The 26,114-nt window shown below is 37.2% G+C and overlaps 4 protein-coding genes across 5 annotated transcripts; 1 reads left to right on the top strand and 3 right to left on the bottom strand.

The window, feature by feature from the left end:
• Positions 1–617: 617 nt before the first annotated feature.
• Positions 618–8,104, bottom strand: LOC149400261 (tetratricopeptide repeat (TPR)-containing protein). Of its 2 annotated transcripts, XM_089613040.1 has the most exons (18): positions 7,533–8,104; positions 7,332–7,443; positions 7,104–7,211; positions 6,815–6,996; positions 6,500–6,695; positions 5,567–5,824; positions 4,823–4,969; positions 4,390–4,468; positions 4,049–4,162; positions 3,800–3,969; positions 3,592–3,710; positions 3,102–3,216; positions 2,927–2,998; positions 2,679–2,805; positions 2,219–2,333; positions 1,853–2,043; positions 1,095–1,207; positions 618–994 (listed from the first exon to the last, which is right to left on the bottom strand). In XM_089613040.1, the coding sequence occupies exons 1-18, from the start codon at positions 7,820–7,822 to the stop codon at positions 731–733; spliced, it is 2,772 nt and encodes a 923-aa protein (XP_089469166.1). In that variant the 5' UTR covers positions 7,823–8,104; the 3' UTR covers positions 618–730. The 2 variants fall into 2 exon arrangements, with proteins under 2 accessions (XP_089469166.1, XP_089469167.1); XM_089613041.1 differs by lacking the exons at positions 618–994; positions 1,095–1,207 and having other exon boundaries at positions 1,923–2,043; positions 2,193–2,333.
• Positions 8,105–13,454: 5,350 nt separating this feature from the next.
• Positions 13,455–17,900, top strand: LIF2 (RNA-binding (RRM/RBD/RNP motifs) family protein). Its single transcript, XM_089612502.1, has 9 exons — positions 13,455–13,631; positions 14,502–14,994; positions 15,068–15,184; positions 15,284–15,424; positions 15,518–15,694; positions 16,537–16,744; positions 16,983–17,158; positions 17,270–17,355; positions 17,461–17,900. The coding sequence occupies exons 2-9, from the start codon at positions 14,560–14,562 to the stop codon at positions 17,573–17,575; spliced, it is 1,455 nt and encodes a 484-aa protein (XP_089468628.1). The 5' UTR covers positions 13,455–13,631; positions 14,502–14,559; the 3' UTR covers positions 17,576–17,900.
• A 42-nt stretch (positions 17,901–17,942) lies between these two features.
• Positions 17,943–18,640, bottom strand: LOC149400259 (death domain associated protein). The gene has a single exon (XM_089612504.1). The coding sequence runs from the start codon at positions 18,537–18,539 to the stop codon at positions 18,123–18,125; it is 417 nt and encodes a 138-aa protein (XP_089468630.1). The 5' UTR covers positions 18,540–18,640; the 3' UTR covers positions 17,943–18,122.
• A 2,913-nt stretch (positions 18,641–21,553) lies between these two features.
• Positions 21,554–23,606, bottom strand: KCS1 (3-ketoacyl-CoA synthase 1). The gene has a single exon (XM_089612503.1). The coding sequence runs from the start codon at positions 23,453–23,455 to the stop codon at positions 21,818–21,820; it is 1,638 nt and encodes a 545-aa protein (XP_089468629.1). The 5' UTR covers positions 23,456–23,606; the 3' UTR covers positions 21,554–21,817.
• Between the last annotated feature and the right edge of the window lie 2,508 nt (positions 23,607–26,114).

Below are 26,114 nucleotides of genomic sequence, written 5' to 3'. Positions count from 1 at the left end.
AAATAAAATTTAAAAATGGAAATGATTGTGTTTAATTTTATAGAACAGGGTACTCTCGAGAAATTTTATAAACTAGGAAAAATTACACTAAATTTGAGGTTTATCTAAGAAGTGTAAAAAAAATACAATATATATATAAATGTATTTTTACGCAACGAGTCCTATTTTTCAAATTCTAGAGATTTTTAAGATAAAAAAAAAAAAAAAAAAAACCAAGTTTGGCGTTGTGATACGAGTCAAATTTTATAAAATTGATCTAAAGCTGTATTTTTCAATTAATTTTTTTTTGCATAAAACTGATGCCCAAAATTAAACAAATACCGTGGCAACTTTTAAATTTTAATTGCTGCTGCACATTTAAAAGCAACTCCAACAAACAATGTGCGTCACAATTACGAACCGCAACATTTGGGGAGCTGGAAAGTTTCCTAGTTTTATATTAAAAAAAAAAAAAAAAAAAAAAATTTAGACAACAACAACACACGTTCGTTTAGAAAATAAAATCCATGATATAGTTTATACACTCCCCCTCAAAATTTCGCTAAATCTTTTTCCATAAATTTTGTTTTTCCAATCTAGAAAAATGATTTTATTATTTTGCCAAGTACGTTATGGGTTCCAAACATCATCTAAAATATAATGAAACCAAATAAATAATATTTTTATATAATCATGTACACATATGGCTGTACATTCCTAAGTATTTACTGCTGGTTCAGGTTATGCAGATTCAAAAGGAACAATGATCTCTAAGGACTTGCCTAGCAAGATCGGTAGCGCCGCTTTGCTTGTATATTAAATGCAGATTAAAGGCTGCCTCGCGGCGGAGATCACACCCACCAGTCATCGGATCTTCAGAGTTTGAGTTCTCGTCTGAAAGCTTTGGAATCGGGTGATCCTTCTCTCTCATTGCGATCACTTGCTCATAGTATATAACAGCCAACGATACGAGGCCGACATGATGGTACGCACGGGCTATATTATAGAGAGCTTCCTGCAATAGAGATTTCCCAGTGAGACGTGTTATTAACGGGATAGGATATTATTGTATGCAAATCCAGTAAACATAACACGAGTGAGAAGTGAAATCAAACCTGGCTACTTTTGCAAAGCCTGAGGTTATTGTACAGAAAGGATAAGCCTTGTGCAAGACATTGGTGCTTGTTTTGAAGTCTAAATCCAAGTGCTAAATTGATTAAAGCCGTTCCTGTGTGGACCAAAAAAAAAAAACGGCGCATCACTTTTGTTCACTTGTCTTAATAGAGGATGTTGAATGGGAAGATACGACTACGAATGATATTTTTTTTATCATCGGTCTTCAAATTTCGATTTTGGCGAAATTAATAATTGAACTATAAAATTTGGTACCAATATAGAAACCTCTATAAACTGATATATTTCAACCCAAAGCTTCACATTAAAGCTTGAACAGTTAAACAACGATATTTTAAATCTAGGGAAATTGACAGCAATAATACCATTCGCTTGTCACTTACCAAAAATCAACAAAAACTCAAATATTGACACATTTAGTACCAAATCGGTCACGAACTGCAACCAGTTCGTGACCAATGTGTCACGAAATCAACTCAGTTCGTGACCGATTTGGTATTAGCTGCGTCAATATTTGAGTTTTGGTTGATTTTTGATAACTGACAAGCAATTGGTATTATTGTTGTCAATTTCCCTTAAATCTATACATCAAAAGAGTATACAGGATTCCCGATGCCAACTCAAACTCTCTTGACAACGTTCAATGTTCATGTACCAAACTGACAGTTGTAAATTTTCTGGAACCATTGCATCTAAAAACCAATTAAAAAAAAAACAAAGAGAAGAAAAGAAATCACACCTACGCAAAGATTGATCAAAGGACTTTCTGGTAACAACTTATAGGCCTCAAGATATTTCCTGGCAGCGTCTTGATGATGACGACCGATGGTCAAATGATGGGCGGAAATAAGAATTGGTGGGACACAGTCTTTGAGTTTTCCTTGCATGCTTTGGAGAAACTTATAATGTCTAGTGTCACGGTTCTCTAACCTAGAATCAGAAACAAAACTCTGGTTCAAATTATAGATACTGGTCAAAGGGTGGTCCTAAAATAAAAGCAATTAATTTTTATTTTATTTTTAGAAAAAAACAAAAAGCATATAAATCTGATTGAACATTTGTCATTGTGATCTACGTACGAGCAGAACAGAATGCATTTTAGAACCTCGAAATCACTTTGTAGTAGCAGTTCCAGCTGGCAATACTATATGGATGCTGCTGAACAACGTATTTAACATAATCGAAACCATGCTTAGGTTCGGTGATATTGTATGCCAGGCCTGTATAAAAAAATGTGGATTCAGTTAGATGCACAGCACAGTTTTCTATGGTGAATTCAAAATCATTAAATAAATAAAATGCCTAACATCACATTTTAATCATGAAAAGATTTCTGGAAAAAAAAAAAAGACAACTAAATATTTTTTTCAAGAGAAACCATAGTTTTTAAATGAAAGAGTTCGCTAATAACCAAGACTATCTATTACAGAATCAGAATGCTGACCAATTCTGGTATAGCTACAGCAGGGAAAATCACAATGCGGCTGGTTTACAGATAAGACTTGTGACTTTTATTACCCTGGTACTGCAGATTTATTACAAAGAGAAGATCAGAAAAGGCTTACGAGCTCCAAGGATTCGAAGCTCCTCTTTCTTCTCAGCAGGCAAAATGCTATTCGCCAATCTTAGAGTAAGACTTATAATCTCCAGTGCATCTGAATATTTTCCCAAGTTGGCTAATGCCTTGCACAGCTACGCCAAGTGAAAACATATAAAATTATTTTCTCAAACAAGCAAGCAAGGCATAAATCGCACGCACGTGAGGTGAAGAGCTTGATGTAAGAAGAGGTCAAAAAGAGGATATCGTACTAACGTTAATGATAAGATCGTGGTGCTCTTCATCTTTAAGAATGTTTGGTAGCGGAGCTTCTTTACGTTCTTGCAGCTGAAAATACAAAATGCATGGTTAAGAGTCTTAAGACCATTCTCTGTCCAAAACATAAATAGTATTCTAAGAATGCTAATAATTTAAATAAACAAATATATACCGGAGGCTCGTAATCTGAGCCATCATCAGATTGGCAGTCCATTCCAGCTGCAAGAGCCTTAGCCTTTTCTTCCTCTTTCTTCTGAAGTAACTTCCTCGCTCGTGAAGCTTTTAACCTTTGTTAATGAAAAAGTTGATAAAGCTTAAGAAAATCATGGTCACCGAATACATCAAGTATAAACGGATCCATGGCAAGTAATTTCTATAATTTGATGGAGAGCTTGATGCATAAAACTAAACATCAAAAAATAACAAAAGGTGAAAAAAAAAAAACTTAAAAATTATTTGAAGTATAGGTTTCTGCATAAAGATGTGTGATGATGCAGTGAAGCATCCTATACCGAATGAGATTATCTTGAATGAAGTATTATGATCTTTCTTATTTCACAAAAAAATGTTAAGTTAAATTACAATTTTTTGATCGGGATGCACATACGAAGTTATCATAGATATGTGTCTAGTAGACACGAAAACGGAGATGCACCACTCACAGATCAGAACTAGAGGCTACAGGTCTAAATCCTTGGAATAAGTTATCAGTTCCACGAGAATGCAGCACTTTGACTCGTTCATGGAGATCCTTCTTTTTCAGCCTCTTTCTTATGTTGCTCTAGTTTGATATGAAATTGTTAAAATCCAGTCAATAAACTCATATAGTTTAATAGAATCAAGAATCATGGATAGCTTCCAAGTCATCACCTTTTGCTTATGCGTTTCGCAGCAGTTCAATGACTCTCGAACAGGAGCAAAAATTGCATTCACAAACTCCTCGAGCATCCCTTTAGCTCTGTATATCTGGCAAATTTTTAGTTTTATTTTTTCATCGAGCCACCATGGTTTAGATTTTGGAGAGCATTGGTCACTAGTCTCTGCATGCATGAATCAAGCATATTAGTGGCTGATATGTGGATAGAGATAGCGCATCAAAACGGTTAAAAACAAAGATACCTAAAGGAATACGAGGGGACAGCAATAAGATTGCTTCATTGTCTCTATTTTCTTCAAGGAGGAGGGAAGCCAAACTTAAACGAGCATCGATATGGTCTGGAAGTGCTTCCAGAGCTGATTCAAAACCAATTCAATCACAAGTAATAATGTACGACTACTTAAGGAAAAAAAAATAAAGAGAGAAAAATAAAACATATGATTTTGTTTTACAAGGTGAAAAGTAACTAACAATACAGCCAGAGAATAGTACAGAAGAAACACTAAAACATCACCTGTTTGTTCTTGTTTAGTTTGTATAAAGAATCATAAACCCCAATAAGACTTGTAATAGATCATGTTACCTTTCTGGAAGAAAATAATTGCTTGCAATCTATTTTTCATGTATAAGTAGCACTCGGCGATCCTGAGATCTAAAGGACCCTGAAAGTAATAGAATGCATAAAAAACATTGATAAGTAAACCCATAATGCTGAGTACAATTTAAACGCTAAGAACATTTTACCGATTGACATTAGAGAGATAAGAATACTTGGTCTATTAAGGATGATTCCCCACAAATACCCTAATATAAAGATGATACAGAGAATGTGAAATGTTTTATAGGATCCATTTCAGTTCATTTACGTAGAGAACTAGGATGTAAGATATAAACAAAATACAATTATGATAGTCTTTCATGGTTTTCTTAATTCAATGGTGTTAAGAACACGATTCCCATATGTTACTTGAAATTTTTATCTAACTGAGTTGTCTATGTAACAGGGAACTCCTTACCCTTTCACTTTCATCAACTCCCTCCACCATCAGACAGTACTTTAATGCAAGTCCATAATGTTCAAAATCAAATAACGCGTCTGCAACTTCAATGACCAAGCCCATATCGCAAGAGGCACTCTTCCCTTCTAGAACACCAAATAGAACCTGAACAAGTAACAATAAAATTCATGAGTATATGATCTAGACCATGCGATACTTGCAGAATTACCGTAAAGATGAAGAGACTCAAACATTCGAAAAATAATGTGTAAAAAAGGTTGGCAGAACCACTAAACAGAACGGATTATCTTTAACAAAAAAAAAATGCATTTTTCCAACCATCCAATCTCTTGGATATCTTCCTTGGAACCGGCTCCCAGAAAATCAAGAAACCTTGTGTTCCCTTCTAAAGGTGTGAATATTTAATAGACCAGACTTTTAGTTCTACAGCTCGAATATTTCGTAATTATATTAGATGAAATCTTGTTCAAAGCTGTTAATATTTTTATGCTTAAGTTAGCTCTGTATCTATATAATATGCCATTTGGCTTTGATAAATATATTATACACGAAATACTGTAACAGTCAAATATTCATTCATAGAAATCGAATCATTGACGAAAAAAATTGCACTTATTTCTTTTAACATATTATACACGACATTATTTAAAAGATGTCCTCACGACAAAACAAAGTCTTAATTCCATAATAACGTGGTTTCAAAATCACTCTTTTCTTTCTCTAGTTAAGCAAATGACAAACCTCTGCCTTCTGCAAATCTCCCATCTTAACATGGCAGATTCCCGCTTTAGCTGTCAAACTTAAAGGCAACTCATTTCCCGAGTTGTAGGCCGAAAATGCATGTTCAATGTGCTGAATGGCTCTATTATGGTCATTAGTCTTAATTAGTATAGAAGCCAGCATATCAACCACACTCAAGTCAGAATCAGTAGGATGAGCACTGAGATATTCTTCAAGGATTTGGATTGAACGTTCAACCTGACCACATCTTTCGTACAACTGATGCAGAAAGAAAATGAGAAAATTAGCATAAGCTTCAATAATATTTACAGGCCTATAACTTAATTATCAGAATTAAAAGAAGGCAATGGCAATTGTGTTCTTGCAAAGATAGGTTTTATAGCAATTATGCAGGGAAAATCAGCACACAAGCATATCCAGCCAATGAAATTTTAACATGCATAAAACATACAAGTGCAATTCATCTCTAATTTGTAGCATAGTCAGATGAGCATAAAGAGATTAATCCTTAAAAAAGTGAAACAAATATCAAGAATATTTCTATTCTCACATTTACATAGTATATATGGCCAGTATGACATGCTATACTGTCTATGCGTGAAAATGACATCCCAAAGCTGAGCAATAACTAACTGAGAATACAAAAACGTTTGATAACATGGCCGTAGGAATCTGTTATATACTTATTCACCTGATAGTTAGGATTGTAACATAATTATTCAATGGATAGGGCTGGCTAATGAAATTAAGCTATATCAGTCACCAAAATTACACTCTAATATCGAAGTAGTAGCTAGGATTTCCATTTTACATAACAGAACCTCAAATCATGCTACAGCTAATCCAAATCGACTCATATAATATAAAGGGACAAACATATAAAATACAAGATGAGAGATAAAATAGTCAGAAATATATAAGGAGGAAGAAAACCTTTGCCCCTCTTATAAGCGCTTCAACATTTTCGGGGCAGATTTGATGTATGTTAACATACGATTCTGCAGCCCTTTGAACATCTCTAAGCTCAAGATAGAGAGACGCACGATGAAATCTTAATTGGATGTCTTTAGGATCCGCTGTTATTGCTTTGGAAAGGCAGTAAGTTGCTTGATCGATGTCTCCTTTTTCTCTGCAATTTGATACACATAAACAGATAGTGCATGACACTGTTATAAATCAGAAGTTACTGATAAAGTAAAAAGAGCCCACACTAGTTCAACGAATAACACGAATTGGATGAAATCGTACGTTGACCAGGAAACAAGTAACTTCCAAAGTGACGAGTCTTTGGGCATCAAATGTGCAGCAAGCATGGAGAAACCCAAGGCTCTATCCTTGTCACCCATTGAATTATACACAAGTCCAAGCGTATGATATGCATCAGCCAAATGGGGAGCTTGCAAAACTATCTGATGTAACAGTGATATGGCCTGCAACAGAGTACACACAGCTCATCAAAAAAATACTACCGAAGTAATCATTTTCAACATCCTGATTTTAAACGAATTGCTTAGTAATCTATCCAGTAGCAAATTACCTCTTCGTGGCGTCCGTGGGCATAATAAAGAGTTGCTTCACCAAGTTTTTGTGCTACTTCGCGATTGGGTTTATTCTTTGTTCCTTTCTGCCTTCCTCTCTTTTTAGGCTGCACGAGGTTCAGTGTAAGAATGGTACCCAAAAAATATAACAAAGAAGGATCATGAACAAACTCTATATAAGAGATATTTTACAGAAACCAGAAAAATTGTAAAGAATGACAATGTACCTCTCTAGATTTCCTACGGATAGACCCATAATTCATTGCTTTCATTATCTCCTCCATGCTTGCCCTACAGGACTCATCGACCCTTGCCTTCTTCGCCAATGAAGACCCTTCCCTGTTTCGACGACCAACTCGACAAATCAGAAAGAAATACAATCTTTTGGAAATAGTTTTTTTTGGAAGAGACAAAAGAGTTTCAGTTACCATTCCTTTCCCTTTCCATCGATAAGAGCTTTCCGTTTCTTCTCGGCAAGAGCCTCGTACTCGAGTCGCTCAAACTGCTTGTACGGTTGTCCGTCGAATGCATTATCTTCCAGAAATTCCAACGGATTCTCACCATCCTTGAACCTGAAAGTATATTCTTCTTCTTCTTCTTCTTCGTCTTCTTCTCCTTCTTCACAATCGCTATTACTATTGTTATCATTGTCGTCTTCTTTTTCTTCTAGCCTATTTTCTTCAAGTCCTCCCTCAATTTCGTTTCTAGTTTCGGCCATTAGCGATGATACAATGAGATTAGCCACTCTGAAAACTTGCTTGCAAAGCAACCAAAGAGAAGCTCAAGCGTAAAACAGGAAGAATGAGGTTGTCGTGCTCAAGATTAAGCGTAGGAGATGAGGCAATTTGGTAGTTTTTGAAAGGGGGAGAAAATTGGCAACGAACTGTACCGCTCAATCGGAAATCGAAAATCAGTAGTGTTTCCCCAAAGGAAGCTGTCTTACTTTGGACTCAGTTTCAGTCGATTTAAGAGGCAACATTGGGTATCAACTTCTAATTTATTATCAGTAATGGTGTGTGCTCGTGGAAATAAACTGTACTTGTAAATAACACAACACACTTTTTTGTTTTCTTAATTATATTATCATTTTTTTACTAAATAATATTACTATAGAGCCGTATTTACGGTTTGAAATTGCTATTTAGTCAACGTTTGATAAATATTTGATTTATAGCAACCTTCACGTATTTACACGCGTAAATTAACGTAAATAATCCACTTTTTTATTTCAATAAAATGACAAATCAGAAATCTCACGTTATATTTATGACTATTTATCAAATATTTAACAAACGTTGGCTATATAGTAAATCTTAAACGTCTAAAATGACTAAATGACTAGTTCCCTAAATTTTTGTTATTTATATCTGTTTGTTTGCCCTTCACGAAGCTACCAAAAAGTTTTTGTCAACATTTTGACGAGATTTCTATGAAATTTTAGGGGACCGGAGTTGGGGATAAGCATAGGTCTCTTGCGACAATTCTGTAGGAATCTACAAGCCCCGGTAGAAAGGATATGACTTACAACTATCATTGAATTTAGTATTTCACAATAATCTATAGCAACGCCCATGTATAGAAGCCGATAATTTTTCAGATCTCATTTTATTTCAATGCAATGTGTGCTCAGACGTTACATATTTTTTTTTTTGCTGAAATTATCATAATGTGCCTTTGTCAAGAGCCGGGACAGCCACACCACGGAGAATATAGACATCACCGGATCTTTTGGCAATGAACAGAAAGTTTATTAGAAATAGAGAATGCATCAAACGATGCCCCTGAACTGCAATGCTAACAATAATGCATGTACTACATACACACCAGACAAATGTCATAACCAAACATAATTAGGTAAAAAATGTTATTTCCTTCAAAAAAAAAAAAAAAGCAAGGGCTAATGAGGTCCAAATACAGAGATATAAAATACAAACCAGAATTCCATAAAAATAAAAAAATAAAAATAAAAAATGTTTCCCATAATTCGAGTCCCAATTCCACTTACAAAGGCTGAACCAACCGTAAAACACATTACAAAATAACACACCTAAACTTTCAATAAAAAAGGAGAAATTGCCCCACTTGTCACCAATTTCATAACATTTTCTCACTTTCCACCAAAACATTAATTTGTCTCAAAATGACACCATCTATGTCAACAATGTTGACATCTATTTTTGCTCTTCACTATGAGATGTCAATATTGTTGACATAAATGTCAACAATATTGACATCTCGGTGACATTTTGGGACCAATTAGTGTTTTGGTGGAAAATGAGAAAATGTTATGAAATTGGTGACAAATGTGTCAATTTCTCATAAAAAAGGATATGACAACACACTTTGTGAGCCCGAAGAACTGGATCATTCACTGTAAGCCCGGCTGTTTCCTCATAAATTAAATTAAGATGAGAAACAAACCTTAAAATTGGGATATATATTCTACAACCTAATTGTATCACATTAAACTATTACCAACCACGATAATTGATATTATTGGGTAAACACTAAGTATTTTTGTCACTATTAATCATTAATATTATTGGGGTAAGATGGAAGTAAAAGTGAAAAAATAGTAAGAGAGTGTTACGTACTCAACATTATCAGGTACCATTAACTTTGAATTCTTACTGTTAGTGTAATTGATGTGACGGCACAGGTATTGGAGAAGGCTCGTGGATCCGGATATTTTGAAGGTGTTACAATGGGACAAGGTTTTTTTTTACTGATCCCCAAAAGAAATTATTTGAAGTTTGTAGTTTTAGCCTTTCACATGGTCTCTCGACTTGCCACTCCTTTTTGGTTCACATATTGTTGAGATCATTCAAGGTTTCCTCTTTGATGTGCAAATAAAACAGTAATTTGGTGGCTATCGCAGAATATTGCCATATTCATTTCATTCGCTTCATAATACTGATATAGAGAAATTTGGCAGCTCAATACAAATACAAAGAGTGGTTTTGCAATTTTAGCACCAATTTAAGGAATTTCATTTTAAATATTTTATATGTAAAAGTAGGTCAATTTTTGTAATGAATTTTTAGGTGCATACTTATAGAAAATTTTAACTTTTGCACATTTATCTACATATCTCACTCTCATCACCACAAAAACTCCATTGTTTACTGTATTTCTCCACATCTCACTCCATTCACTACAAAAAAATCCCATCTTTTACCTTATTTCTCCCAAAAAAGACAATAACCATAAGAGAAGAGAAACATTCTCTTTCTTTTCTCTCTAGAATTGAAGTCGAAACAAGCTTTTAGTGAGGCATTGATGACCAAATTCTTCACATCTTCTTTGCTATTGAATTATTCTCAAACGAAAACATTTAGACCATCTTCATAGTCTTATAACGTACGAAGCCAGAAATTTTGTAGATCTCATTTTATTTCAATGCAATGTGTACTCAAAAGTAGGCTCACTTGGAAAATTACCTTTTTAGATAGGTGTAAAAGGTACATCATAATATATCTGAGCCTCAATGTGAACGTTAAAATAGTCATCTCGAATGAGTTCTTTTATTTCCTTTTCGTACATTTCACTTGCTTCATCTTCGTTACATTCGTTTTCTTTAATAAGCTCGACATGCAACCCACTTCGACAATGTCATACGACACAACGGTCTAAAAAATAATGCTTGACGTCAATATCATCCAAAATATATATATACTTAGGTCGCAGAGGTTTTGAGATCAAAGATATATAGCTCAACTTCAAGCTTGTTGACTTTTTCCCAAGAAGCCTTTCACGGTATTTTCAATAAAATAAGAGAATGTATCACATCGTCTGTTGTCGCTGCAAATTGAACAACTATTTAAAGTTTTAGGCGGTTCGACCCAAGGCCGCACAAAGTGGCCGCACCCGAGCCAAGTGTGGGAACTCGAAATTCAAGAGTCATTGCTCCTCTAGCTCGAAGTTGTTCTTCGCTCGTCGCGGAGATCTGAGAATAAGAATGGAAAATCAAGTTTAGAGGGGTGCAGAGGCAGTGCCTCTGGCGCGTGCTCCAACGCTCAACATTAGTCGGATTGATATGTGAGATGGGGGCCAATATTCTTTAGTTGAATATTATTAGAAAGATGTGCTCGATAGAGGAAGTAGAGTACGGAAGGTTCTTGGCAACATTTCAAAACTCTAGAATCAAGTGATCTTGAGAGTGAATATGTTTACTAGAGAAAAAATGTGTACCTGACCTCTTTGAGGATGACTACTTATAAGGCATTAGGAGAGCCTTTGGGCGCATGGCATAGAGCAGGCGTCACGATTTGGAGAGCACGGGCTCGGAAAAAAATCCGCCGCGTAGAAAGCGTGCCGGATGTTTAGCATGCGGTGTGTTTGTTAAGGCACACGTGATGGACGATCCTCACTGTGTAGCGCAGCGCACCAAATCCCTCTCGCGTCGTGTGTCCTTCCGCGCGGTGCGCTATGCTTTGTGTATGAGCGCGAACTTGGACTTTTGGACCATTTTGTATGTGACTTGGCTCCTTTTGGGCTTAGATGGGCTTTTTGGTGGCCCGACCCGTTGGATTTTAGAATTCGAAATTCAATGCAGGTTTCATAGAATTTAATATTTTTGGGCTTTCCGAGAACGACCGATAACATCGTCTAATATCATACTTTTTAAGTCTTCATTTGTTGAACTCCACTCATATATGATCCTCCATCTTTTTTTTTCCTCCATTGACGGTCATATTGTAAATACCCAACACTCTCCGCCATATCCTTCAAGAACAAAAATGATCATAAACTATAATATATATAAATTTCACTAACCAAGTAAAAAAAATCAAGAATACCAATTCTAAAAAAAATAAAATATTATGGATTGTTCTAATATAATATAAGAAATACACAATATGAGTGCTATTAATCACGGATCGACCAAGTCATCAGATTCAACTTAGTCGAATGTGCCAAATGCAAATTTTTCTATAATAGTTGACCCATTCATCTTTGTTCAAATGGGAAAAATTTAGTAAAAAAACTTCCAAATCACACATGTATAGCATTTTCTTACACACTTAAAACTTCTGATTACAAAATACTAAGAAATAAATCTTTCATAAAGTAAGAGATTTGAGATAAACTTACAAGCGTTATATTGATTTCTTCAACTTGTTGAGTTTAATAATGGAATCCTTGCTTTATTTCTCAAGATTTTTGAAGTTGGAGAGAATGATTAGACATTGGTCTACATTAGAGAGGATGGAAGGCTAACTGAAAGAAAAGTATTATTAGTGAATGGTTTCCGGTAAAGAGGATGAAATGAAGTTGGAGAGAATGATTAGACATTGGTCTACATTAGAGAGGATGGAAGGCTAACTGAAAGAAAAGTATTATTAGTGAATGGTTTCCGGTAAAGAGGATGAAATGCTAATGAAAGAACGATTCTGATGATAGACATATGATTTATGTTTTTAATGATATTATAATAGGTATCTGTTTTGTTTAACTAAAGGAGAAAATTAGCCTTATAAGTTGTATAAATTATTTAGCTGAGAGGTCAATGCAAACAAAATTTTATCATAAGTTCGGTTTGTCTTATTTTATTTTATTTATGTAACAAAGAACGAGTAGTAATAAGTGACACAATTTCGTCACAGATGATTTTGGTTTTTATTTTTTTTGTTTTTTTAATAACGAACTCATCAAAAAGATATTTTGATAAAAGCAAAGGCTTATATTACAAGAATAACGCAAATGAAATTCAAAACTTCTATAAGAAGAAGATGAAAAGTGGACCACAAACTATCATAAATACAACAAAATAACTTGTGCGTTACTCGTCTATGCATGTAACTAGTCGTTATCAAATTACTACACGATTCACGAGCGAAAATGCCGGTTTTCGCCTGTTACATATTGCGGTTTTAAAGGTGTAGCCTGACTGAGATCCACGCCCAAAGAAAACTACATCTTAGATCTAATAAGTCTGGATTATTGAAACATAATCAAAAGAAAAAATAAAATATGAAGAAAAAATATAAAGATGACAAATATTCACTTAGGTGAAGAATCTTTCATTGATCGAAATCACCGGAATTTTCGTATGTCAATGAAAGAGACAATACCGAAGATCGAAAACCCAAGTCTTGAATTTTTTGGAAGAGAGCAACGCCCAAGACCACTTGTGTTATTGGGTGTTATGTTGATCAAATTTGTGTATCTAACTATGAAAATTAAAGATGAGCCAAAAAAAAAAACATTGATATGAAACTCAAGCAAAACTGTGTCGTTCGACGCGCTTATGTGATTATCATTATATTCCATTTTACTGGATTCGTATTTCGTAATTCCAATAAAGGTTAAGTAATTTTAGGGACAAGATTAAAAAAATAAATAAGAATTTCAATTACTTGGTTATCTGTGGCTGGCTGTCTCAAATAGGGGCTTTCTCTCTGTTCGTTTGGGAAAGAAAGTGAAACCCCAAAATTTTGCGTCGCATCGTCGGATATCGAACACAACCAGCGAAACCCGAAGAAATAATACAAGAGCTCTCTCTCATCCGCAAAACTGCGCTACTGGTATGTATGAAATGTCGAATCTATGTCCTTGGTTTATTCATTTTCATTTCGTGTTTTCCATTCTCCAACTCGTTTGTTTTTCTTCTTCTTCTCGATTGGGTTTTGGCTTATTTCTAGCCCAAACTTTTGAAATCTCTTCACTTGGGCTCTCGTTTGTTTCGATTCTTGTCTGGAATTTTCGATACCTAGTCCTATCGACTGATTATAGTTCTGGAGTCGAGCCATGGTGGATTGAAAAGCTCAAATTTTTATTTGTCGGTTTCTCCTTTCAAGGGTTTGCTATTTTTTTTTTTTTTAATTTCTACAAAAATGGTTTCTGTAAGAAATCTAGATGCATTTCCCAGCTCGTTTTATTGGATTCGAAACCCCTGTAAGGAGTTCTGGGGATTGATTGGGAATTTGACCATATGTCTTGAAAATAACTACGACAGCGTTGCTCACTCTCTCTCACTTTTCCGATTATGTCGGATATGTACATTTAATTGCAGAATGATATTCTGCTTCTGAGTAATTAAGCTTTCTTTGTCCTCAGTGCTGGACTGGGTTTTCATAATTCATTTTTTGTGCTCCTAGAAAGCTTCGAGTAATTAAAAAAAACCAGCTCACGGAAGCCTATTTGGAGTGGCAGTTGTTGACAATCTCACTCTGGCATCTCTCTACTAATATGAATCAATGTAGAAACATGTTAGTTTTGTTCTTGCGGTAATTCTACGGGGAGTCTGATAAACGCTCAAACCTTGTGTGTATGCTAAAAAATTGAAATATATTAATTCAGAAACCCCACATGGATTTTCCTTCTCTTCGTTGTGCATCGTATTTTTGTGCTATGTGAGTTTCTCAAGAAGGACGGTGCAATATCATTATGTGCAGATCAACTTGGTCTAGATTGGGCTTTTTTCGGGCGTGAATAGTTTGCCGTGAGAGCTTCATGGCAGAAGGAGAAGTGGATGATCGGGTTGACCTCGACGAGGAGAACTACGAGGAGATGGACGACGAGGGAGAAGAGCAAGTAGAAGAAGATGGGAGCGGCGGTGGCGAAGACGACGCCGATGAAGAAGAAGAGGACGACGATGAAGACGACGACGAAGAAGAAGAAGATGATGACGAGGCGCAAGACTCTGGCAACGGAGCGAGTGGGAAAGAACAGTCTCCGGATGCAGAGAGAGGCCACATGGCCGCCGAATCCGCGGCAGACGAAGAGAAGCCTCCTATTGGTCCAATCGACGAAGAAGAGAGAGAGAAGCACGCAGAGCTTCTCGCCCTCCCTCCTCACGGGTCCGAGGTCTTCATTGGGGGACTTCCTCGAGAGTGCACGGAAGGGGATTTGAAGGACTTGTGCGACAGCTTCGGCGACATTCTCGAGGTTAGAAAACCGTGATATTCGTAAAAAAAAAAAAATGTGGCGGCATTTGTGAAACGTTTGATTATTTTTGCAGGTGAGATTAATGAAAGATAGGGAGACCGGTGAGAACAAAGGCTATTCTTTTGTAGCGTTTAAGACGAAAGAAGTTGCGCAACAGGCCATTGAAGAGCTGCATAGCAAAGAGTTTAAGGTAATCTGACTGCCTCTTGAATGTTTGCATTGTTCTTGTGTAGAAAATTATGGTTTGGTGTTTTGATAGTTACTTTTTATATACTATTTTTTGCTGCAGGGAAAGACCTTAAGATGTTCTCTTTCTGAAACTAAACACAGATTATTTATCGGTAACGTTCCAAAGGGCTGGACGGAGGATGAATTTCGAAGAGTTGTTGAGGAGGTTGGTCCTGGAGTTGAAACTATTGAGCTCATAAAGGTGGATTTCTTGAGCCCCGCTCGTGCTTCTAAATTGATTACTCGTTCTGACCTCTTATTTGTGGGTGATTTGCCATAACGATTTTTATCACAGGATCCTCAAAATCCAACCAAAAATCGTGGCTTTGCCTTCGTCTTGTATTACAATAATGCATGTGCTGATTATTCAAGGCATAAAATGGCAAGTGGGAGTTTTAAGCTCAATGGGAACACCCCGACTGTCACATGGGCTGATCCCAAAAGCACGCCAGACCATACTGCAGCGGCTCAGGTGAATTCCGACTTGTGGGTCACAGTCAATTCTTGTCGTAATCTACTTTTCATTGAAATATACTTGGTCTCAAATATAAACAGTGTCATGAAATTTTTGAGAAATCAATCAATCTGTGTAGAGTGCAAGTTTTTATATTATCTTGGGTTTATGGGAATTAGCTAAAGTTTCTTTTAGTAGACAGCAGTTGTAATCTTTGTTTTGTCCATGCTTATCATATTTTTTTTCTAAAAAGAAACATATTATTATTTTATATAATAGAAACGCCCGAGTGGACCCAACCCAAACCAGCGATGAATACAATGTTTTTTTTTTTTTTTTTTTTTTCGTATAACCTAAGACAAACTACGCCATATTACAACACAATATCCCAATTGCGAATAAGATCTGCCAAATGGAAAGCTCCAAAATCAACCAGTGCATTACAATAATTGTGTATTGATGCCTGCTTTGCCTGTTTACTAGAGTAGATTACAAGGAACGACTTCTGAAAAAGAGTGTTGGATTTATTTCTTGTGGAGCATTTTTGTGTATACGTTCCCAACCCAGTTCGTGAGACACCTGAATACGACAGCATATATGTTTCCTCGGCTGTACTTTATTCATGCAAAGTGTGAATAGAATAACAGGATATATATATATATATATATATATATATATATATAATAGAGTCCGGCTGGCGTGTTTGTTATGTGTGCAGTACTTTCCTAAGGCTCAAATCGGTCCACTTTGGATGTGGACTCGCTATTTATAAATATATAATTACACTTGAAAAAAAAGAAATCTGTTTCATAGAAAATATATTGTTAAAACATGTTTGTACTTGTAATGGCTTTTATCAGGTGAAGGCTCTTTATGTGAAGAACATACCTGAGAACACAAGCACCGAGCAACTGAAGGAACTGTTCCAGCGGCACGGGGAAGTTACAAAGGTGGTGATGCCACCTGGAAAAGGCGGCCAAGGGAAACGGGATTTCGGGTTCGTCCACTATGCCGAAAGGTCAAGTGCCCTGAAGGCTGTCAAAGAGTCTGAGAAATACGAGATCGATGGTACTTCATTTTGACTCCCATTTTCGGATATCCAAAGTTAAAATATACTGGAAAAAAATACAAACAAAAACTGTTTACCCTACTAAATTCTTCTAACTCGTGATTGACCATTTGGGGACACGAGATCTTTCGACATAAAAACACGTTCCTTCAGCCCCAGTAATCTTACCTTTGACCATACTTTTCCCCTCTAGATATGAAAAACCCAAACACTCGCTATTTTTTATTTGATTCACAGGCCAACCTCTAGAGGTTGTTCTTGCGAAGCCTCAGACGGAGAGAAAACCGGACGGGCCGTACCCTTACGCGGGCGGGCCCCACGGTAACAGTCTGGCCCACCAAGGAGGATATGGCGGTTACGCCGCGAATCCATACGGCGCCGGATATGGCGTAGCCGCAGCGGGTTTTCAACAGGTAATCTATCTATCCATCTACCTATCTATCTATCTATCTATAGTTCTTCTCAACCCTCTTTGATGCCTCAAAATGTTTGTGAAAATCATTGTCAACCATGTATGAACGCAGCCCATGATCTACGGTAGAGGACCGATGCCAGCTGGGATGCAGATGGTGCCTATGGTTCTCCCGGACGGCCGGATCGGCTATGTTCTGTAAGTCTTTTAATCGACCATCATCGTGTTTGTTTGATATTATTCCGTAAGAGACAACTCTGCGTGTTTATTATGATGATGATTCGATCGTGTGTGTATTAACAGTCAGCAGCCGGGAGTACAGATTCCTGCGCCACGACCCCCACGGAGGATGGACCGAAACAGCGGCCGAGGCGGTGGCGACGAAGGAAATCGCGGCCGGAGATATCGTCCTTATTAGTTTCATCGTAGCCTATCCGAGAAGAGTTATTATGTATCGCTTTTTTTTTTAGATTTCTTTAAATGCAGTGGCGCCGAGGTAGAGATAGTCGTGGTTGGATGACTGAGTCAGTAAAAAAAAAAAATAAAAAAAATAACAAGCACACATACCCTTTGTTTTTCTCTCCTTCCCCGAACTTACTCGGAAAGCTAAAAGCCCGAGATAATGACAGGTGATGCTCTTAGAAGTGGTTGACAGTTTAGGAAATCATCTTATTTTTTAATATTTATTTTGTTGTATGTGTAACTTTTCTGGTTGTAATGGCTAGCAACTTTTGTTTTGTTTTGTTTTGCTTTGCTTTCGGTAATTGAAATTGACACCCAGTAGAAGAGAGAAGAAAGAAGAACTGATTATTCCTCTGTGCTACAAACAATGGCACCAATTGCAATTATAGTTGAGCATTTAAGTTTCCCCTTGAACTAGTAATTGGGTATACACATGATCGAGAAACAAAGACTGAAACAAAGTTTACATATCTGTTTTTTACCCAAGAACAAGGCAGTGATATTCATCTGGCGTCGTAGAGCTCGGCGAGACTGTTCTCCAACTCAGCCAACTTCACACCCCACTCCGTCTTCACGACCAAAGGCCTGACGTCATCATCATCATCGCTGACGTCATCAATCTCTTCACTAGGGCTGCCCGCAGTGGATAATGACTCCGTCCTCTTCTTCTCCTTCTCCTTCTTCCTTTTGGTCTTCTTCTCAGCCACTTTATTCACAGCCCATAGCACGTCGGATCCACTTATCTCCGATTTCTCTTCAACTGACTCGATGGCCGTCAGAATCGTACGGCCTAACGGTCCGATGTAATTCTCGTCGGTGTTGGTGGCTGAGACAACGAGCCGACGGACGGTTCCGACGGGTGGTTTCGTGGGTTTGGGGATGATACAAACCTGGGACACGTAAGACGACAAAGCCCACATTTTTTTTTTAAGAATTTACTTGAATGATAATCTCGGCTTTCATTGGGCTTCAAGGTCTTTTATGTTCTCAATTTTTATTGTGGATGCTAACATTTTTTTAATTGTGGGCTTGAAATATTTTACAAAATAGTTTATTTATTAACGAAAAATAATTATCTTTCTTAAAAGTAAAACTCTAAAAGAAAAAAAATTTGAAAAAATAAAATGTAAAGCATTAAGAAATACGACTATATACAATTAAAAAATATATAATTTTATCGATGAATGATTAGTTTTAAAAAGAGATTTGTAACTGGCCTATTTATATATGGGACTTTTAAATTATAGTCAAATTATCTATTTATTTAGGGATATAGCCATATTTCTCATACTTACAAAATTGTCATTGGTTTCATAAAACTTCGTTTTTATTTGTTTGTTAATTTCAAATTTTTTTCCAGTTATTCATCATCGGATTTGAATCATGGAATCGTTCGCCAAATCGGAGACAGGTATTTTGCTTTTTTCGAATAGTAAATAATATTTACTATCGAATGGCCCGAATGTAAATATTATTTACCACTCAAATTATCATGCGATTTGCAAGCATGATATTCGACAACTCATTTGGAATAGATGTTTATGATCGTCGATTTCGTAGATGTTCTTCTATTGTTCGTGTATTATATGTTCGTCTAGATTAGTCATTTAATCATTCTTAGTTTATGTTTGTCTAGTAGGTGTTTAGGTTCTTTGGTTTCATAAAACTTTGTTCATATTTTTTTGTTAATTCCAAATTTTTTCCAATTATTCATCATCAGATTTGAATTATGGAATCCTTCGCCAAATCGGAGACAAGTATTTTGCTTTTTCGAATGGTAAATAATATTTATTATTGAATGGCCCGACTGTAAATATTATTTACCATTAAAGTTTCAGAGTTTCGGTTATGGTGTTCTATGGGTTAATCGAATTGGTAATATTATTTACCATATTTTATAGTTAATCTAACAAAGAATTGATCGGAGATGCGGGCTAGGGTTTCGATTATGGTATTCTATGGGTTAATCGAATTGTAAATAATATTTACTTACCATTTTTTCCAAGTCAAAGAATGGAGACGTCTTCGTCGGCTTCGGAAGTGGCGAAATCAGAAAATTGGTGGCGGAAAAGGAGGTCGGACGCAATATCGGATGATTGAATGATTCGAAATCGACGGAGAGTTCGGAGGCAATATCGGAGGATTGAAGGATTCGGAGTCGGATGCACAAATTTTGGTGTGTATTTGATGAGGGGTAAGATAGGAATATAATATTGTTTGGTAGTGGATTGAGTTAGTTACCTAATTTAAGTAATAGTTGGACTAGAATTTTAAAAAAGATGATCAATTTGTGTTAGATACCTAACCGCCCTTTTAAAAAAGGAATGAATAAATATCAAATGAGTATTATTACAAAGGAAAGAAATACAGAAGGAAAATGTATCGGATGAGAAATCGAAATAGAAAGTCAACAATTTTAATTCAACGTGTCCTAGGACTTGTAAAATGCCCAATGACTTAAGCCCATTTTTGAAAGACCAAATGAAGGGATATAAAGAAACGTAACAAGGTCATTCCATTTTAAGTATCGAGTTGAAACATATCATCAGCTCGATAAAAGATTGATGAGAAGTGCTAGATCGATGTCTAGCTCAACAAATGGTACAACTCAATGGCAGCCTGACATAAGAAGATTCAAATTATATTTAAGATTTGTAACAAATATAATTATAAAGAAACGTTACATATCCATGAATTAATGTAGATACGAACGTTTATAACTGAATTGATTGTTTGAACGTTATAATTTTATTATAAATAGATGTAACATGGTCTGAAGAAATCGACCTAGCTTATTCTAATAATTCATGTATTTGTATACTCTTATGCAGAAAAAAATTCTCTCAACTTCATACTACGTTGTTATTTTGAATTCTAAGGCTTTCTTCTCTTCATTTTCATGCTAAAAAACCATTTTCTACTTAATCTAACATTCAGAATCCCAAGACAAGAATTTCGCACATTTTTTTTTTATTACAATAATTGGATTTTTTTTAACGAAATTTGTTATCGCTGACTTCGGTGAAAATCACATCAACGACAATTAAGTTTTATTTTTTTTAATAAGTTTTCTTTATTTTTACTTTCCGAGAAAATGGATTCATTATAAACAAATTTTGGGTATTTTCCCTAATTACATGTATAAGTAGCATCTGTCTAAATTCATGTATAAAATAGACGGATGGATGAAACTTGAGACAATTTTAATACGGGATCCCTTTTAATACTGATGCTAAACATTTGTTACAATTTTGAGATCAGGAATACTTGTAAAACGTGCAACAGTTAAGGAAGAATTTATCTAATTAATCCTCAAAATGAGATAACAAATGATACGGTAACTAAATTGGAATGTTCATAGGTCAAGTGGGGTTCTTTGTTCGTTTGTTGAATTTTTTATTTATTTGCCTTTTCCGGCTAAATATTTATTGCTTGATCTCTTTTTGGGTCTTTTCGATGCAATTACTGAGGCTGCTAAGATACAATGAAATAGTAGCGACATCAAATATAATGTAGCCCATCACTCTTGAAATTTCGATTATGTTGACGAAGTATTATTACCTTGAAATTGCATATTGCCAGTGTCTCTATCCCGAAAAGTAGACCAATGTCAGTCACCACAGATTAATAATATTTTTTATTTTTGTTAAGGTAGAAGAGTCGATGTTTCCATGACTTTTCTTGACGTCACAGCTTCTAGACAAATTCGAAAATATAAGAAAAAACGACCATTTTTTTTCGGTTCGACCACTATTTTTGTTTTATATCCACGCGTTTATTTTTCACCAAAAAATTGAAACACTCGTGTAAAAAATTCAACCCAAGGTATCACCGATTTCATTCCTAATCCCATACAGTAGACTTAACAACCTAAGCTTTTGATATATATGTATACATACTATATACGCACGCATATAATGATACAAGTACCAGATCAGAATATTTAGCGATATAATACTATCCATCCCGTAGCTTATGCCTTAAAGCAGGTACCAAAAAGGAAAAAAAGAAAGAAGCATTTACAAAGAGAGAAAAAAAAAAAAAAAAAGGACATATAATTATGTATACTCGATAATAAATTCCTCACATGGTCCAATTGGGTGAGGTAGCTAAGCAATAAACTCCATTAATTCAACTTTGATTCATAAACAACATTCAATAGAGCTACACAGCGTGTGATAATAAAACAGAGGACGGGCTAGGCTGTGGGGACCTTCACCGGGTAACGGTGGACACAGTGGTTCCAAGGGTTCCCGGGCTCGTCCGGGTCGGGCGTCACGGTCCGGAGCGCCTTCCAGACGGCGCTGTTGCACTTGAACCCGGACCCGAACGCGATCTGCCAGACCCGGTGGCCCCGGGAGACTCTCCCCTTGGCCTCGGCGTAGGCGAGCTCGTACCACAGCGAGCTCGACGACGTGTTCCCGAAGCGGTGCAGCGTCATTCTGGAAGGTTCCATGTGCCAGTCGGTGAGGTTGAGATTCTTCTGAAGCTCGTCGAGCACGGCCCGCCCGCCCGCGTGGATGCAGAAGTGCTCGAACGCCAGCTTGAAGTCCGGTATGTACGGCTTCACCTTCCCTTGCTTCAGCAGCCTCCTCCGAACCAGCGTCACGAAGAACAGAAACTGCTCCGAAAGCGGGAGGACCAACGGACCCAACGTCGTGATGTTTGTCTTCAGAGCGTCCCCGGCCACGGCCATGAGCTCCCGGGCCAGGGACACGCCCACGGTCTTCCCGCTCTCGTCCTCTCGCTGGTACACGCAGTTGTAGCTCCGGTCGTCGGAGCCCTTGTGGGTCCGCACCGTGTGGAGGAGCTTGTACTTGGAGCGCCGCCGGTCGGAGCCGCGGCTGGAGAGGAGAGCGGCGGCGCCGCCCATGCGGAAGATGCAGTTGCACAGGAGCATGGAGCGGTCGTTTCCGAAGTACCAATTGAGCGTGATGTTCTCGGTGCTGACGACCACGGCTAGGGACCCGGGGTTGGCTCGGAGGAGGTCCTTGGCGAGGTCGACGGAGATCATCCCGGCGCTGCACCCCATCCCGCCGAGGTTGAAGCTCTTGACGTCGGAGCGCATTTTGTATCGGTTGACGATCATGGACGAGAGCGACGGCGTCGGGTTGAAGAGGCTGCAGTTGACGATGAGGATGCCGACGTCGCGGGGGCGGGTCCCGGTTTTGGCGAAGAGGGAGTCGAGGGCGCCGAACATCACGGCCTCGGCCTCGGCTCGGGCTTGGGCCATGTTGAGGCACGGCGGGTCGGCGGTGATCCCCGCGGGGAAGTAGGTCTCGTCGCCCAGCCCGGACCGGTCCGAGACGCGCTTTTGGAAGCCGAGGCTCTCCTCGGTGAACGACCCGCTTCGGTCCGACATCTCGAGGAAGGCCGGGATTGTCATCTTCCGGTCGTCGTCGGGCTTGTAGCAAGCGAAGTCGACGAGGTAGACGGCCCGGCCGGACCGCCGGGCGTAGTAGGCCGCGGCGAGGACCAGGACCAGGACGACGGCGCCGGAGGCGGCGGAGCGGTCGGCGGCGAGGAATATTCCGGCGAGGCGGTTCGGGTGGAGGAACGTGGCGAGCTGGGCGGCGAGGAAGCCGAGCAGAGGGAGGAGGCAGAGGACGGTGAGGATAGTGGCGGCGTTGCATGAGTAGTTGTAGCCGAGCTTTACGTACTTGAGCTTTACCGACTGGAGAAAATCCGGTAAGCGTTGCCGGATTCTGATCACCGCCGACGATGAGTCCTTGAAAGCCATCTCCGCCGTTAGTCTCTCCTTGTCCATGTCTATCGTCGAATTTGAAGACGACGACGTCGTTGCGCCGGTTTCTTCAGTATTGTTATTGTCCGTCATTTTGTGTGAGTGTATGGTTAGTTTGTTATATAATAATATATAGAGAGAAAGGAAGAGAAAAATAAAATGAGTCTTCTCTATCAAAGTGTGAACAATAAGAAGCTCAACTATAACTACCCAACAAAATGGCGAAGAATAGAGGAGGAGGAGGAGGAGGAGGAGGAGGAGAAAAAAAAATAGTTGGTTGTGGGTTTGAATTGAATCTAATAATATATTTACACTTTTGTGCGTGTGTCTGTGTGGATTTTGATTATAATGTGTGATTTATATATATAATTTTGAAACAGAGGAAAAAAAAAGCTGGAATATTGATGATGGGTCTTGGGGAATTAATGTTACGCAGTTAGTTCCCAGGGAGGATAGATAGCTCAACCACCATAGGAATGGTGGGGACATATATCATAATCACGGAAATTGTTTTAATGGCAACAAAATGATAATGTAAACATAAAATAAAAAAATAAAAAAAAGTATAATATATTATTTCATGCCAAAACTTCTAACTTCTTGTTTTGGAAAGGTTTTGTTATGGTATGGTTGATGACTGATGAGTTCCGGGGGTAAGGACTTACTCGTCCTTTTTATACTCTTTCTTTCAAGTTTCAAGCAAGTCTTTGTTAATTCGTGTGATCATAATTTTCATTTCCTTTTTATGATTGCCCATATCCGTTCCATATTTTACTCGTTTTTCTTTCACACCGTCGTTTTGATGTCTTGAAAACTTTTCATTCTTATGCGGACAGGTGTATAGTATCTCTCTCTCGTAGTAGAATCTCCCCATTCCGTGTAGCAAGTTTTTGTATATATCATTAATCATATGTATGTGTTTGTTAAATAAAGGAGGAATGTGGGTCACCAATACAAAAAACCGGAGGAGATTAGGGGGAGTTTTTAGGGACGAAAATAAATAAATTTTAAATGTTACGATTGGCCGGTGAGTGTAGGTGACTAGCCAGCAAAGAACAATAAATGAATAAGTCAAAGGAGGCAGTCTATAAACTGTCCTAAAGACACGTTTGCAATACACGGGTAACTGTACACATATGTGAAACGGAACCATGGCTTGCTGACACGTGGATATTGGCCTCAATAAATACTATTTATCAACTAATTACCTGTATCAACTTTATGATTTGTACTATTGAAAAGAGAAAACAGGTAAAGTAACTAGGTAAGCACCTCTATATTCATCTCATATGAAGGATCGGTGTCATCTTGTTAAATTAGAAAAATGGACTGACTATTTTTGTGGGTCAGCTATTTAGTTTAATTTTTACTGTTACTTTTTGTAATATGCAAACTTAACCGTCCGTCTACTGAATTGGATATTTTTTAAAACCTAAAATTATGTTTAATAAAATAAGAGACACATAATTGAAAGTAGATTTGAATTAAAACTTGGGGGATAATTTCAATATTTTCGATTTAAAATAAGGTTTTACTTGAATATTTATTTTAGCGTACTATGTTTCTAGACATAATAAGGGTTACCGAATATTAATATGATAATATTTAAATTCCTAAAGACAGTTTGATTTATAAATGACACACCTGTATTTGATATTGCGATATAACTTCTTTTTTTTTTTTTGTCATTTTCGTATTTAGGAGACATCATGGTAACACTTTAAGTTGAATAATTTGTTTTTAAGGATTGCAGTCTGTCGCACATGTATTTTACGTAAGGTAATCGGTGTAAGAACCGCTCTGCTTCATAGCATGGAAGGTTATTTCTACAGATATGTGGTCACAATCAAGGTCCGACTTTCGGTGAAAACCGGCGGGGAACCGGATGGGAACCGGCGAATCGGAGTCGACAGGGAGGGTACATGCAAAAACTGTTTCCGTGTCATGAACCCGGTCGAACCGGACCGGATTCCTTTTTAAATATAAAAGATTTGGGCTTGTTTTTGGGGAAATCTACCATTCCCCTTCACTTTTTGACGAAACCCTCCTGGCCCGATTTCCGTTTTCTCTAGCCGTCGTTTGCTCGAATCCCGCCCTCATCTCTCGATTTCCGGCAAAGTGACTGCGTTCCCGGAGGATCCCGTTCGTCGCTGCCTTCGTTTTGTCAAGATTCCGAGGTTTCCGAGAGGTACGTATCTAAGGTTTTGGAGATTTTTTCAATTTTTTTTAAAAAATTGTGTTTTAATCCTAGAATATGATGATGAATTGATTAATTTGATGATGAATTGATGATTATTGTCATGATTATGTTGAATTTAAATTAATTTGGGGATGATTTGATGATTGTGATGGTGATTATGTTGAATTAAAATTAATTTGATGATGAATTGATGATTGTGATCAAGATTATGTTGAACTAAAACTAATTTGATGATGAATTGATGATTGTAATGGTGAATATGTTGAATTGAGATGAGTGTGATGATGAATTGATGATTATGATGATGAATATGTTGATGAATTGATGATTATGATTATGTTGATGAATTGATGATTATGATTATGTTGATGAATTGATGATTATCATGATGAATATGTGGATTTTAGACTAGTATGACGATGATTGATGATGAGTATGTTGATTTTAGATTATTATGATGATGAATTGATATTTAGGATTATGAATATGTTGATGAATTGATGATTATGATTATGAATGTTGATGAATTAATGATTATGATGATGAATATGT

The sequence above is a fragment of the Urtica dioica genome, chromosome 4 (assembly GCF_054948205.1).
Source record: "Urtica dioica subsp. dioica isolate 48M chromosome 4, U.dioica_male_clone48M_v1_H2, whole genome shotgun sequence".
Taxonomy (NCBI): domain Eukaryota; kingdom Viridiplantae; phylum Streptophyta; class Magnoliopsida; order Rosales; family Urticaceae; genus Urtica; species Urtica dioica.
Note: the sequence above shows the minus strand (reverse complement) of the source record. Positions and strands in the feature narration are given on the sequence as shown.

Coding starts and splice junctions, on each gene's coding strand:
- LOC149400261 (XM_089613040.1), bottom strand. CDS start 7,822: ATGGCCGAAACTAGAAACGAAATTGAGGGAGGACTTGAAGAAAATAGG. Junction 4,970..5,566: donor GAGATTTGCAGAAGGCAGAG/GTTTGTCATTTG, acceptor TTACTTGTTCAG/GTTCTATTTGGTGTTCTAGA. Junction 3,217..3,591: donor GTAGCCTCTAGTTCTGATCT/GTGAGTGGTGCA, acceptor TCATTAACAAAG/GTTAAAAGCTTCACGAGCGA.
- LIF2 (XM_089612502.1), top strand. CDS start 14,560: ATGGCAGAAGGAGAAGTGGATGATCGGGTTGACCTCGACGAGGAGAAC. Junction 15,425..15,517: donor AAACTATTGAGCTCATAAAG/GTGGATTTCTTG, acceptor TTTTTATCACAG/GATCCTCAAAATCCAACCAA. Junction 17,356..17,460: donor GGCCGGATCGGCTATGTTCT/GTAAGTCTTTTA, acceptor GTGTATTAACAG/TCAGCAGCCGGGAGTACAGA.
- LOC149400259 (XM_089612504.1), bottom strand. CDS start 18,539: ATGTGGGCTTTGTCGTCTTACGTGTCCCAGGTTTGTATCATCCCCAAA.
- KCS1 (XM_089612503.1), bottom strand. CDS start 23,455: ATGACGGACAATAACAATACTGAAGAAACCGGCGCAACGACGTCGTCG.